General features: G+C 38.1%; 1 protein-coding gene across 5 annotated transcripts in view; it reads left to right on the top strand.

Annotated features, from left to right (window-relative positions):
- The window catches only part of ACTR3B (actin related protein 3B), an 86080-nt gene that overhangs the window by 16210 nt on the left and 54497 nt on the right, over window positions 1-15373 (top strand). For 2 of the 5 annotated variants that reach the window (XM_041752695.1, XM_041752698.1), the window contains exon 2: window positions 2874-2929. The exons of the other annotated variants lie outside the window; for them this stretch is intronic. In XM_041752695.1, coding sequence (XP_041608629.1) covers window positions 2874-2929 — 56 coding nt within the window. The remainder of the gene's footprint in view (window positions 1-2873; window positions 2930-15373) is intronic. 5 annotated transcript variants of the gene reach the window in all.

The raw sequence follows: 15373 nt of genomic DNA, 5'->3' as shown, positions 1-15373 counted from the left end.
CATTTTATTTCCACCACAACTTAAGGTAGTGTGTCTGTGGTGTGTAGAGTTGTGTACACCAGAAAGATGGAACGTGGCCACAGAGCATACTACGTGTGTGTTTTCTGAGCTTTTCAAAATTTTAAATTAGGAAATATTTCAAACGTACAGAAAAGTAATAATAGTAAAAAACCAAAACTTATGTAGATATAGCACTGTTCTAGTGCTTTCTCTGTTTCCCTATTTATTTATCAAACTCACCCTGTGAAATAGGTTGTATTATTATCTCCGTTTTACAGATGGAGAAACTGAGATACAGATAGGTAAAGTAACTTGCCCAAAGTCACACATTTGGTAAATAACAGAGCTGGACTTGAACCCGAGCGGTCTGGTGCCAGAGTGCATGTCTGGTCTTAGCCAATACATACATTCTTGACTTTCAGAAATATTAAAAAAATATAGAAATGATACTTAGTACCTGATATTAATAAATGTTAATATTTTACTGTATTCCAGGTTTTTTTCTTTTTTGGAAATAATCTCATCACACAAACAAGTATTTTGTCATCTATAAATGAAAGATTGTGCTAGATGATGGGTCTGGCCTTTTGTGGTTCCCTCCCCTTGTTTCTGACTTTCAGCATCCCCCCTCCCACTCCATTCCTTTCCCCAGCAGTTAGACAGCAAGTATCTTTCCTTACATTGGTAAGAACTCATTCAGCAGATATTTATGGAGTGCCTGGCACCATGCCAAGAGTGGAGGTACATCATACAACTTGTAATCTTTTTTTTAATTTTTTTAAAAATTATTTTATTTTATTTTATTTATGGTAGTCACAGAGAGAGAGAGAGAGAGAGAGGCAGAGACACAAGCAGAGGGAGAAGCAGGCTCCATGCACCGGGAGCCGGATGTGGATTCGATCCCGGTTCTCCAGGATCGTGCCCTGGGCCAAAGGCAGGCGCCAAAGCGCTGCGCCTCCCAGGGATCCCTACAACTTGTAATCTAACAACGTGGGAAGACAGATTTTTTTAAGTCCAAATTACATATTTTTTAGAGGGGAGTGATATGGCCTTTTAAAAAATACAGTCTTTATTATCTATTTATTTATTCATTTATTTATTTATTTATTTTTATTGATGAGTAGTTAATTTTTTTTGTTATTTTTATGAATTTATTTTTTATTGGTGTTCAATTTGCCAACATATAGAATAACACCCAGTGCTCATCCCGTCAAGTGCCCACCTCAGTGCCTGTCACCCAGTCACCCCCACCCCCCGCCCACCTCCCAAAATACAGTCTTTAATTTGAGGAGTTTAGTGATTTCTGACCTACTTGTTTCTTTAGCCTTGGGTCAGCAGTTCAGTTTATTTATATTTATTGTCTGGAATATACTTCCAGAATGGTGATTGAATTGGGAATTTTAAAAAATTGAGTGTATATTGCCTTCCTCCTGGAAAGTCCCTGGGCCTGGGTCAACTTTGAAATCTCCCTTTGGGTCTGGTGAGCCCTGGAGTGGAGTCCACTTGGTTTGTGTGTCAGGTAACTTGTGGGACTTGGGGGCCCTCAGGTGGGTCTCAGAAACTTCTTGTAGGGTCCAGTGGGTTTCAGAGCTCTGCCCTGCCTAGATTCTTATGGAACCAAGACGTCGGATCCTTGGAGACTGAACAGTAGGGCGTAATTTAAATGGAGCTGACTTGCCATTTTTGGCTCACCAAAGCTCATTCATTCACTATGTGTTCAAAATTAGTAAAATTAGCATATGGTAAAATACATAGAAAAATCATAAAAATGATTTATTAAATTCGAAATGCAATACTGCATGAAAAATTTTTAGTATTGAGCATCTTGAAAGAATTTATAAACTAGAATGAGTTAATAGAGCTACTTTCCACACCGCTGAGCAGTGTTTTTCTTCATTACAGGCATTACTGCAGGACGATGGCTCAGTTGTCCAGACTTTACTATTCATTACAGTAGCCTAATAAAGGAGGAGCTGATGAGTCTTTTCAGTTTTCAATTTTTTATTTCCAGCAGATGGTTCTCAGTGGCGGTCTCCCCCTGCTACTTTTCTTTCTTTCTTTTTCTTTTATATATATATATATATATATATATATATATATATATATATATATATTTAAGAGATTAGCAAATGCTTTGGAACAGATAGTAGTATTTTGGCATTTGTTTTAGTTAAGACTTTTGGAATCCATCACACAGAGTATCTTGACAGAAAATGGGCTCCTTCTGAAATGAGATGATAAGAGATGCTCCTGTCAGATATTCTCAGGAGGTGGCAGTAGCTGTTTCTAGACATATGCCATGACATTTTAAGAAAATTATATAATCATTTTTAAGCCCCCCTCCCCCCAAAAGTTCATGAAGTTTGAGAAGTACACTTCTTTGAGAGCCAACTCTGGGATTTAGCCTGCATATTTAGATTTTTTTTTCCTTTTTTTTTTTTTTTTTTTTCTGTTCACCAGCTGCTTGGCTTTGGGCAGCCGAATTGACTTCCCAGTACCTCAGTGTTCTCATCTGCAAAATAGGGATAATATTTACTTTCTTGACAGGATTTTTGTCAAAAAAGTAAAAGAGTGTAAAAGCACTTGTAAAGTTGATAGGAATACACAAATATAACATGTGTTAATGCATGTGTGCAAGATTTTTCCCAATAGAAACAAGCATAACATTTTATGTTTTGATAGCAGCTTGCTTGTCTGAAATGAGTGATTCGCAGTCATCATAAGCTTTATTTATTTATTTATTAATTAAATTTCAATTGGATATTCTGAGGCTTGATATCTTAGGACTTGGAGAGCTTATAATTAAAGACGCTAATGGGATACAGGGGAGAGTATTATTATCTAAACCTGTGTTGATGACTTTGTGCTTTTAGGTATACCAAGCTTGGCTACGCAGGCAACACTGAGCCACAGTTCATTATTCCTTCATGTAAGTACAGCTCCACCCTCGCATTTCTAAAGGATTGGGGTTCTCAACATTCTGATTGTTTTTCCAGGCATATTAACTGACTTGCCATCTGCTTTTAGAAGACTGTTATGGTGACTGGGGAGGGTTGTTAATGTTGACACCTGGTTGCTGAATATGCTGTGGACTGTGGCTGTACCCTAACTCCCCCACCCCCCCAAATTTCTGACACTTTGATTGTCTTCTGTTAAGCCCCTTGTCCCTGTCATTAGAGTTTCCGCTTTGGTGGTTGGCAGGGACTTTTCATTCAGCCATAAAGGTCTGCGCTACTTTGAAGAGGTATATCTAGTCCTTTAAGGTTAATTTGTAATTTTTTTTTTAATTTTTATTTATTTATGATAGTCACACACAGAGAGAGAGAGAGAGAGAGAGAGAGGCAGAGACACAGAGACACAGGCAGAGGGAGAAGCAGGCTCCATGCACCGGGAGCCTGACGTGGGATTTGATCCTGGGTCTCTAGGATCGCGCCCTGGGCCAAAGGCAGGCGCCAAACCGCTGCACCACCCAGGGATCCCCTAATTTGTAATTTTAAGTAAGTGCAGTTTTTTTTTTTTTTAAAGATTTTATTTATTCATGAGGGACACACACACACACAGAGGCAGAGGCAGAGGGAGAAGTAGGCTCCATGTAGGGAGCCCGATGTGGGACTCAATCCGGGGTCTCTAGGATCACGCCTTGGGCTGAAGATGGCGCTAAACTGCTGAGCCACTGGGGCTGCCCTAAGTGCAGTTTTATTAGCAACTCCATGGACTGAATATCCATTGTATTGTACTATTCACTTTATTGAAATATCTTTTTATTTTTTGAAATGAGAGGGTTGATGACTGTTTTATTGTGTTCAGAGTGTCTGCTTTTGTTCAAATTTTAGTCGCTAAAGAATGATAAACTTAAGAAATTTTGGCAGGAGTGCCCCCTACCCACTCTTTGTTTCCCATGGCAGCTTCCAGGGTCAGGTCAGTTGTTTATAGGGCAGAATTTTTTCCTGAAACTATTTAAATTTCTAATTATTATTTGGAGGCAGTTGACCAGAGTAACGTATATCCATCCAGAGTGAAGGGAAACTCTGTCTCCTAAATGTAACTCTTGTGAGATGAGTTGTGATCTTAGAAATTGAGTTGTTACAGGGTCAGTGACATTGTAATGACAGGCTCTTGTGAGCAGTATGGACCATGGAAAGCTTTGGAGAGCTGGAGACAAGGTTCTTAGCATTTATTCAAGGGAAGACTAAAGCCTCTGTCGGGTTCCTTGAGCACATTTCATTTACCTCATTCTACATCCTTCCTTGCTGGATGAAGTTAATCATGAATTTGATTTCTAGGTTTGAATACCTTGGTGCCATGATGGGGTGTCCTCAATAAGAGGCATGATTCGTCTGCTGTATCTTTATTCACAATTCATAATTTAGTGTAATCATTCACTAGGGCTGCCATTACAAAATACCATTACAGAAATATATTTGATCACAGAATGGAGGCTTAAAGTCTGAGATCAAAGTATGGTCAGGATTGGCTTCTGGTGAGGCCTCCCTCCTTGGTCTGCAGATGACACCTTCTCACTGTGTCCTCACATGGCCTCCCCCCCGCTTTTTTTTTAAAAGAAGAGTTTAATTTAATTTAATATTATATGTTCCCCAAGTTTACTTTCTGTACAACACCACTTTTGGGACAATGTATGGCTAAAAAATAATATTCCACAATTTGTTAGATTCTACTCTAGATCATCTTAAAAAAAAAAAAAAGGGAACAACACTTTAGAAGTTCAAAGACTGGTTGTTGACGTCCTCTCCCAACAGATGAGGAAGCTGGTCCTAATTTTCTTCTGTTAGCATATTCTCTGAATTCAGCTGGGCCTTCCTGGTGCTGTCCAAGTTCAGGTGTTGGTGTTTTCTTTTAAAAAAGCCACACTCGAATAGGATGACTGTGATCATAATCAAAGCCAAAGAGAGGGCAGCCCTGGTGGCTCAGCGGTTTAGTGCTGCCTTCAGTCTAGGGTGTGATCCTGGGGTCCTAGGATCGAGTCCCACGTTGGGCTCCCTGAATGGAGCCTGCTTCCCTCTGCCTGTGTCTCTGCCTCTCTCTGTGTGTCTCTCATGAATAAATAAATAAAATCTTAAAAAAAAAAAATTGTCAAAAGGCCTTTAAAAAAAAAAGCCAAAGAGAGATCTCTGTTGTTTCTTCCTCCTCTTCTTCTAACAATTTCATTTAGATTAAGGCCCCACTTTATGACCTGTTAGCTTTGATTACCATAGTCTCCATCTTATAGTCTCCATCTCTAAATGCAGTCACACTGAGGGTAAGGGCTTCAACATAGGAGTTTGAGGGGACACAGTGAAGTCACAGTTGGCACTTTGTAGGCTAGATCGGTCTTCTGTGAATTTTATTATCACGAATGCCCTGGAACTTGATCATTCCATGCTAGATTGATAATTTGGACTTTCTGACTTCTCAGAACACATTGGATTTTAACCTTGTTAAATGCCACAGCGCGAAAAGGCTGACCTTGCACCTTTTGCTTTAATGTGCTGCCATTTAAAACTGCCAGCAGCATTCAGCTGGCTGGCCCATTTAACCTGTCATCATTAACAGGGAGGAGAACTGAAGTCACTTATTAGCAGGATTTCATTCACTGTCAGACAGCAAAGCAGCTCTCAGATTGGTGCTGTCAACCTTCACAGTAGCAGAAGCTAGAAAGAGCATAAAAATGTCAGAGGTAGGAGTAAAAGAACAGTTATATTGTTGGCTACATTTGTTGCAAGAGATAGAGAAGCCCCAGGAGGCGAGGTGAGAAGATGTTTGGGCAGAAGTGAAGATGTTGGACTAGGTAGAGGGCTTGGTTACCGCAGGCTGTTGGCTTCACTGCTAGCCTTAGTTCTGGGAGCTGAATCATGTTTCTGGCTCTAGAGGCTCTGTTTACAAGGTGAAGTTCAAGTCACACATGCTGAGGTAGCACCCACAGAGTAAAGGTGGAGCTTGTGTGGATGTGTGGTAAGGCTCTCTGATGCTGCTGGACATGGAGGCGATACACATGGGGCATGTGAAGAATAGTGTTCCGCTGGTGTTGGAAGTCCCAGCTCTGAACAGACAGTGGCAGGAAACGTGGTTGGAAATGTGGAGGAGGGCCAGGTCATGAAAGACTTTGTCCTCTTAAGGAATTTTAATTTTATTTTGCCTCTGGGAATTTTCAGATTGTTCCTTGAGGGGCTCCCCTGGGCCTGGCCCCCTGGGCTGGAGAGGTACTGAGCCCCGTTTCGTCTTGTACCTGATTTGTTTGCACTTGTGTGCAGGATTTTCTTGATTGTTTGAAAGGTTTTCCCTACCTTTTTTTGTCTTTACATTGTTGGAGTATATTGAGAGTTGTTGAAAAGTTTTCTGCAGAGGGCTAAGTATATGTGGTGATCACATCCATAGAAGGAGCACGTGGGAGGTGCAAGGAGGGATCAGGGGAAAGTAAGTACATTTTAGACATTCTGTGTTTGAAGAGTTCAGTTATAAGGGTACTATAGGCATCAGGTGAAAGGTGCATGCTCAGGGGAAGGTCTAGACCGAAGATGGAGACTGAGCCCAGAGATGTTTTCATTTTTTTTTTTTTAATTGAAGAGTTCTTTAAAATTTTTATTTCAGCCAAAAAGTTTTGCAGAAGATGATATTGCATAGACCCATATACCCATCACCCTGAATGAACAAATGCTGACCTGATTTCATCCTGTACATATGTAGTAAACACACGCATCAGAGTGGGTGTGGTCCTCTTCCTCTGCCTCCAGCCCATCCCCTTCCTTTCAATCCCTGCTCTGCCAGGTACTTCCTGTGGCCGGTATGTTCTACCCTGACCTTTTAGGTGCAGAGTACGTAGCATTGGTCTGTCGTTTAAATATTTCCAAATGATACCGTACTGTAAACCACTTTCTGCATTGTCCTTTAAAAAGAAATCCCTCAATAATGTGTTTTTAAGATTTATCAGTGTTAATATCCTCAGTTCTCCATCAGAGTTCTAGCATTTGAATCTCAACAATTTTTTTTTTTCACTTGGGCATTTTCTAGTTTTCTGTATTATACAAAATGGTGCAATAAACCTCTCTTTATCCACATGTGCTAGTTTCCCAAGAGAAAATAATGCACATGTTGTCTGGGTGTGCACCTCTTCAGCCTTCTCAGCTGTTGCCAGGCTGTGATTGTTGTGTTGATTTAAACTCCCATCACTGGTGGCAGAAGGTTTCTGTTTCTGCACAGCTTTGACAATAGTTGATGTTGGTAGACTTAAATTTTCACCAGTCTCATGAATGTGCATTTCTCTGATGACTAGGTTTTATAAATTTGCATTTATAATGTCCACTTCTCTAATGACTAGTAAGGTTGAACACCTTTCATTGCCTGTTCACATCTTTGCCCATTTTTCTGTTGCATTTTTTGGTCTTTTTTATGGAGTTTTATGGGGCCGTATATGTATACTTTGAATATTAATTTGTTGCAAATATTGTCTCCTACTTTATGACATCTTTTTAAATGATTTTTTAAATGTAGAAATTTAAAATTTTGATATAGTTAAAATATTCAGTATTTTCTATTTATAATTTCCATTTTAAAAAAATACATTTCTGTTCCAAAGTCATAAAGATTTTCTAAATTTTCTTATAAAATTTTGAGTTTATTTTTTGAATATAGTGTGGGATACTTATTTTACTTATTTTCCAAATGGAAGGACACTTGTCCCAGCACCCTTAATTAAAGAGTGAATTTTAATTTGTCTTTCCTTTTCAATCATAGGTACCATATATGCTTGGGAGTATTTCTGGTCTTTTATTTTGTTTCATGCATACATTTGTTTATCTCTGCTCCAAATTCATGGTATCTTAAATACTATTATTTTAGCAAGTGTCTCGATATCTGGTAGGTGTGGTTCTTCCCTTCTTTTTCTTTCTCAGAATAACCTTGGCTATTTTTAGACCCTTACTCTATATAATAGATTTTAAAATCAGTTTAAGCTCCATGAAAAATTGTAATGGAGTTTTGATTAGAGACACATTCAGTTCATAGATTAATTTGGGAAAAATTTGACATCTTTATAAGTTGAGTTTTTCTATCTATGAATATGGTATATATGTTGTATTGTTTATTCATGATTCTCATGTTTTTTAGTAATGTTTTATAATAATCTTCATAAAGCTCAAACCTTTTTTTTTGAAAAAGATTTATTTATTTGTTTCAGAGAGAGAGAGCATGTGCCAGCAGAGGGAGGGTCAGAGAGGGAGAGAGAGAATCCCCAGGCATACTCCCTACTGAGCAGAGAGCCCAGTGAGGCAGCCCCATTCCCTTGAGATCATGACCTGAGCCAAAACCAAGAGTCAGCTGCTTAACCAACTGAGCCACCTAGGCGTCCCAAGCTCATATACTTTTTGCTAGATTTAATTTTAGGTACCTTTATGCATTTGTTCCTGTTGTGAATTTTCTAAAAATACATTTTATATTTAGTTACTCCTAGCATATAAGAATGCAATTGAGGTTTTTTTTTTTGTGTGTGTGTGTGTTTCAATCCAACAACTTCTCTTATTCTATTAGCTTGCAGATTCTTGTAAGTTTTCTATGCAGACTGTTAATTGCAAATTATGGTTATTTGTTTCAATTCTAGTATTTCATATTTTTTTTCTTGGTCTTTTGTACCGGCTAGAACTTTTCTGCCATAGTGACTAGAACTAGAGGTTCTAGTGGGTGTTTTTGTCTTTCTGATTTAATTTTTAATTTTTAAAAAACTTTTGTTTTCAAAGGTTTATTTATTTGAGAGAGTGCATGTGTGTGTGCGAGTGTGGAGTAGGGGGTTGGGAGGGGGAGAGGGTGGAGGAGAGAATCTCAAGCAGACTCCCTGCTAGGCTGAATGCGGAGCCCATCTGTGGAGCTGGATCTTATGACCCTGAGATCATGACCTGAGCCCAAATCAAGAATTGGATGCTCAGCAGACTGAACCACCCACATGCCTGTCTTTCTGATTCTAAAAGCAATGATATTAGTGGGACACTAGTGATTACTCTTGGGTTTGTGGAAATGTTCTTTTCAGTACCCTTTCTATTCCTAGTTTACTAAGAGTTAAAATTTTAAAAAAAATTGTGGATGGATATTAACATTTAAGGCTTTTTGTGTATCTATTGAGATGATCATATGGTTTTGGACATTTAAGCTCCTGATATGATGAATTATATATGAATATATATATATGAATTACATTAATATATTTTCATACATTAAACAGTCTTTTATTTCATTCTTGAGATAAGTTCTACTTGGTTATGAAATACCACTACATGCTGGATTGTATTTGCCAATATTTATTTGGGTTTTTGCATCAGTGTTCAAAAGTGAAGTTGGTGTATGATTTTCCTTTCCTGTACTTTTTTGATTTGGTTTGAAAATCAAAATTATACTGGCCTTAAAAAATGAGTTTTTCAGCTTTCTTTTCTGTTCTTTGGAATAATTTATGTAAGATAGGAATTATTTATTCCTTGAAGGCTTAGTCAAATATATGACATTCTTTTGGGAAATGTACTGTATATATTAATTACTGTTGTCTGGTAATTATGTAGCAAGTGTTTCTAAGATACGGAATTTATATCTATCTCTTTAGATGCACTCTGCCTTAAACACACTTTTCTGATAATCTTTCTTAAATTACCCTCAGATGACTTTTTGGCATTGGGAAAATAATCCATCTCTTCTGGTTACCCTCATTCTGTACTCATACAATTTTTAAAAACCTGCATAACATTTACATTTTTCTTTATTAAGTTTAATTTTATGAGTTTTGGTTCATCATGACACTAATGACACTAACTCGGGGTTTTATTTTTTAATTTCTTTAAATAGTTTACAAATTATATTTTATTTGTCTTCAGATATGTTACTTTGAAATAATTACAGACTCACAGGTCGTGTAAAAAACAGTTTGGAGGGGTCTCATGTACCTTCTCCCTGTTCCATCCCTGGCTACATCTTACATGATTATAGTACAGCATTTTTTTTTTTTTTCCTTCCGACTGCTATAGCACAGCATTAACACCAGGGACCAGACATGAATCCAATGTGTGTGCAATTCTGTCATTTTATCTCATGTAGATTCCTATAATCACCACTACAGTCAAGATGTAGAACTATCACATGACCATAATAATCTCTTCAGTGCTATTTCTTTATAATTACACTTGTCTTCCCCTCCACCATTCCTAAACTTTGACATCTACTAATCTCTTTCTATAATTTTGTTTTTTGAGAATGTTTTATAACTGGAATCATACAGTATGTGTCCTTTTGAGACTGACTTTTTCACTTGGCATAATGCCCTTGAGATCCATCCAAATTGTTGTATGTATCAGTAGATGGTACTTTTTTTTTTATCTGAGTAGAGCTTCAGTGTATGAATGTACCACAGTGTTTAAACATCCATCTACTAAGGGACATCTTGTTATTTCCAATTTTCAGCTATTAAAAATAAAGCTGCTATGCAAATCGTATGAAAAAAAAGAATATTGTATACAGGTTTTTGTGTGGACATAATTTTTCATTTCCCTAGTTAAATGCTGTGTAGTGTAATTGCTGCATTGTATGACAAGTTTATGTTTAGTATTATTAAGAAACTGCCAAAGTCTTTCCCATAGTGGCTAGACCATTTTGCATTTCTGCCAGCTGTGTATGAGAGCCAGCTTCACTGCATCCTTGCCAGCATTTGGTATTATTACAGTTTTTTATTTTAGCTGTTCTCATAAGTGTGTAGTGATATATTATCATGGTCTTAATCTTCATTTCTCTAATGACTGGTGGTGGTGAATATCTCATGTGCTTATTTTCCATCTGAGTATCCTCTTCCATTAAATGTCACTTCATATCTTTTGGTCATTTTCTAACTGGCTTGCTTATATTTTTACTGTGAGGTTTTGAGAGTTCTTTATATATGCTAGATATGAGTCCTTTGTCAGATATGTGGTTTCCAAATAATTTCTCCCATTGTGTAGCTTCTCTTTCCATCTTCCCAGGGTTTTCTGCAAAGCAGGAGGCTTAACTTTTGATACACCAGCTTTTGGATTCATTGGTTTTTCTCTGTTTTTCTGTTTTAAATTTCATTGATTTCTTCTTCTTCTTCTTCTTTTTTTTTTTTTTTAATTTCATTGATTTCTGTTCTTACCCACATTTATTTCCTTTTTCTTGCTTTGGATTTATTTTGTTCTTCTTTTTCTAGTTTCTTTTTTTTCCTAGGTTTTTAAGTTGCGACCTTAGGATTATTAATTTGAGACTTTTTCTCTTTCCTGATGTCAGCATTTAGTGTTTAAATTTTCCCAGTTAGCACTGCTTTTGCTGTGTCCACACATTTTTATATTTTGCATTTTTGTTTCCATTCCATTCATGTAGTTTTTAGTCTCCCTGACATTTTCTCTTTAACCTATTAAGAACTATGTGGTTTCAGGGATCCCTGGGTGGCGCAGCGGTTTGGCACCTGCCTTTGGCCCAGGGCCTGATCCTGGAGACCCAGGATCGAATCCCACGTCAGGCTCCCTTCATGGAGCCTGCTTCTCCCTCTGCCTGTGTCTCTGCCTCTCTCTCTCTCTCTCTGTGTGACTATCATGAATAAATAAATAAAATCTTAAAAAAAAACAACTATGTGGTTTCATTTCCAACTGTTGTGGAGAGGGGGGTTTCTTGTTATCTTTCTGTTATTGATTTTTGAGTTTATTCCATTGTAGTCAGAAAGCATGTTCTGTATGACTTTAATTATTATAAAATGATTAAGGTTTCTTTTATGGCCTAGTTAAGGTTTATTTTGGTTCCATGGGCACTTGTAAACTGTATATATTCTGTTCTTATTGGGTGGAGTGTTCTGTATATGTTGCTTAGCTTCTGTAGGTTGATGGTATTGTTGAGTTCTTCTGTCCTTGTTCTATCAATTGTTGAGAAAGAGGTATTGAAGTTTACAAGTATAATTGTGAATCTGTTTCTCCCATCAGTTTTGAAATTAAAACAATTTTTAAAAAATTTATTTGAGAGAGAGAGAGATTGAGAGAAGGAGCAGGGGGAGTGGCAGAAGGAGAGAAAGAACCAGACTTCTTGCTGGGCAGGGAGCCTGACAGGCTGGATTCTGGGAATCCAGGATCATGACCTGAGCTGAAGGCAGGTGCTTCATTGACTGAGCCATCCAGATACCCCTCCCATCAGTTTTTGTCTCACGTGCTTTACATTTCCTTTTTTTCTTTTCTTTTCTTTTTTTTTTTTTTTTTTTAAGATCTTACTTATTTATTCATGAGAGACATAGAGAAAGAGGCAGAGACATAGGCAGAAGGAGAAGGAGAGGCAGGCTCCCAAGAGGGAGCCTGATGGGGGATTCAATACCAGGATCCCAGGATCATGACCTGAGCCATAGGCAGCCCTCACACACTGAGCCACCCAGGTACCCCCTTATTTTATATTTCCATTCTTTGTTTCATGCACATTTAAGATTGCTCTTTCTTTCTTTCTTTCTTTTTTTTTTTTTTTAACGATTTTTATTTATTTATTCATGAGAGAGGCAGAGACATAGGCAGAGGGAGAAGGAGAGGCAGGCTCCCTGCAGGGAGCCTGATGCGCATCTCTACCCTGGAGCTCCAGGACCACAACCTGAGCTGAAGGCGGACGCTCACAGATGTCCTGTGTCTTCTTGATGGACTGACCCCCCCCCCTTTTTTTTTTTAATGTTCTTCTCTATCTTCTCTTTCTTTGCTATAAAGTTTACTTTTTCTGAAGCAATATAGCCACTCATGCTTTCTTTGATTAACGTTTGTGTAAATATCTTTTCCTGTCCTTCTACTTTCATCCTACATATAGCCTTACAATTGAAGAGAGTTTCTTGTAGACAGCATAAAATACAGTCAGGTTTTTTTAAACTACCTCTGCCAATATCTTTTAATTGATGTAGTTAGACCACTTACATTTATTGTAATTATTGATTAGTGCTTTTCCTGTTTGTTCTTTCTGTTTTTTGTTTCTTTGTTTTGTTTTATCTAAGTTTCTGGAGATTATTTGAACATTTTTAGAATTTTATCTTGATTTATGTATTTTTAAAAAAGATTTTATTTATTTATTCATGAAAGACACAGAGAGAGAGAGAAGCAGAGACATAGGCAGAGGGAGAAGCAAGCTCCATGCAGGGAGCCCGATGTGGGATTCGATCCCAGGACTCCAGGATCATGCCCTGGGCTGAATGTGGGCACTAAACCGCTGAGCCACCCAGGCATCCCTATGTATTGTTTTTTTGAGTGCATCTGTTTGTATAGCTTTTTAAGTGGCTGGTCTATTACATTATCTATACATAACTTTCCTAATTCTACTGGTGTCAACACCTTACCTGAGTGAAAGGCCCTTTATCTTCCCATATTTCTAATATAATTGTTTCAAATAATTCTTCATACATTGAGAAGGACATCAGTGTTATAATTTTTGCTTTAACTGCCAAACGTAATTTAGAAAAACTCGAGAGGAGAAGAAAAGTAATGCTTATTTTTGCTCTTTCCATTTTTCTTTCCTCCTGATGTTCCAAGATTCTCATTTCCTCTCTGTTTAGAGAACTTTCTTGAGCCATTCTTTCCAAGTAGGTATGCTGACGACAAATTCTGTTGGCTTTTGTTTATCTGAGAATGTCTTGATTTGCCCTGCATTTTTGAGGGATATTTTGGCTGAATATAGAATTCTGAGTGGACAGTTCTCTCAGCAAGTGAAAAATATGCCATTTTTTTCTGGGTGCCCCAATTTCTGATGTGAAATTTGTTGGAGGCTTTCAGAATTTTTTCTTCAGTCTTCAGTTTTTAGAAGTTTGGCTGTAATATGTCTTGGCATGGGTTTCTTTGGGTTTATCCTGTTTGGGGTTTGTTCAGTGTTGAATCTGTAGGCTTATGTCTTTTTTTAGTCAAATTTGGCAGATTTTTAGCCATTATTTCTTTGAGTACGTTTCCAGCCCCACCTCCTTTTTCTTCTCCTTTTGGGACTTGGAATGCACGAATGCTCATGCTTTATTATATATCTTACATGTTCCTGAGGCCCAGTTCATTTGCTTTTTAGTCTGTTTTCTTTGTCGTTCAGATTGGATAATTTCTATTATATCTTTGAGATCAGTGATTCTTTTCTCTATCCTTTTCTTTTTTCTTTTTTTTAAGATTTTATTTATTTATTTGTTCATGAGAGACACACACAAAGAGAGAGAGAGAGAGGCAGAGACACAGGCAGAGGAAGAAGCAGGCTCCATGCAGGGAGCCTGATGCGGGACTTGATCCCGGGACTCCAGGATCACACCCTGAGCCAATGGCAGGCGCTAAACCGCTGAGCCACCCAGGGATCCCCTCCTCTATCCTTTTCTGCTGTTGAATTCATCCACTGAGATATTTATTACAGGTATTGTGTTTTTTTAGTTCCAAGATTTCTGTGCAGTTTTGTCTCTGTCTTCTATCTTTGCTTTTCATGTTGTGTTTCTTTGCTGAGACTTCCTTGTATTTCCATTGTTTCGAATGTGTTTGTAATTGCTCATTGAGGCGTTGTAAGATGGCTCCTGAAATCTTGTTTAATAATTCCTTTATCTGTGTCATCTTGATGTTGGTATCTGTTGATTGTCTTTTTTCATTTCAGCTGAGGTGTTTCTTGTTCTCACTATGGTGAGGATTATTTTTATTGAAACATGGACATTTAAGATATATTCTGAGATTCTGGGTCTTGTTTAAATCTGACATTTTAGCAGGTCATTTCTGATACTGCTCCAGCAAGGAAAGGGGGATGCCCCATGTGGATGCCAGTTTGGGGTTGAAGCTTAGGATCTTCTCTTGGCCTCTGTTGACACACTGTGGGAGAGGGCTCCTTGTTACTGCTCACTGAAGATGGGAGCTCAGCCTCCACACTCGGCCTCAGCAGGTAGTATCCTGGCCAGGAGGGACGGGGGCACATGGTGATGGAAGTCTTGACTTTCTACTAGGCCTTCTCTGAAGAAATTCAAGCATGGAAGCAGAGGGATGGGTTGATTCTGCTGAGTAGGATGGAAGGCCAGCTTCCCCATGCAGCATCTGTGCTATGGTGTTTGACTAGAGTGAAGCAGATATTGTTTGGAAGTTTTTTTTTTTTTTTTTAAATCTTTTTAGATTGCCCCTTTTATCTTCTTTGGCTGGAGATAGCAGGCTTTTTTGGAGGTACCTTTTTTGTTTATTTTTATTTATTTTTTATTTTTATTTTTTTTTCCTTTTTTGTTTTGAACTCTTTGGTGGTCCTGAGTTGCCAGCTTCCCCAGCACCCAGTATGGACCATATGAGATGAAAAGAAGACCCAGGAAACTCCCCACTGTGTTGGTCCTGGGGTCCTGCAGTCCCCAGCCAGTCAGCCTGCTCTTCACTCTTCAGACTCTATGTTTCTTTTGTACATAAAG

This window comes from Vulpes lagopus, chromosome 4 (assembly GCF_018345385.1).
Source record: "Vulpes lagopus strain Blue_001 chromosome 4, ASM1834538v1, whole genome shotgun sequence".
NCBI lineage: Eukaryota > Metazoa > Chordata > Mammalia > Carnivora > Canidae > Vulpes > Vulpes lagopus.
Note: the sequence above shows the minus strand (reverse complement) of the source record. Positions and strands in the feature narration are given on the sequence as shown.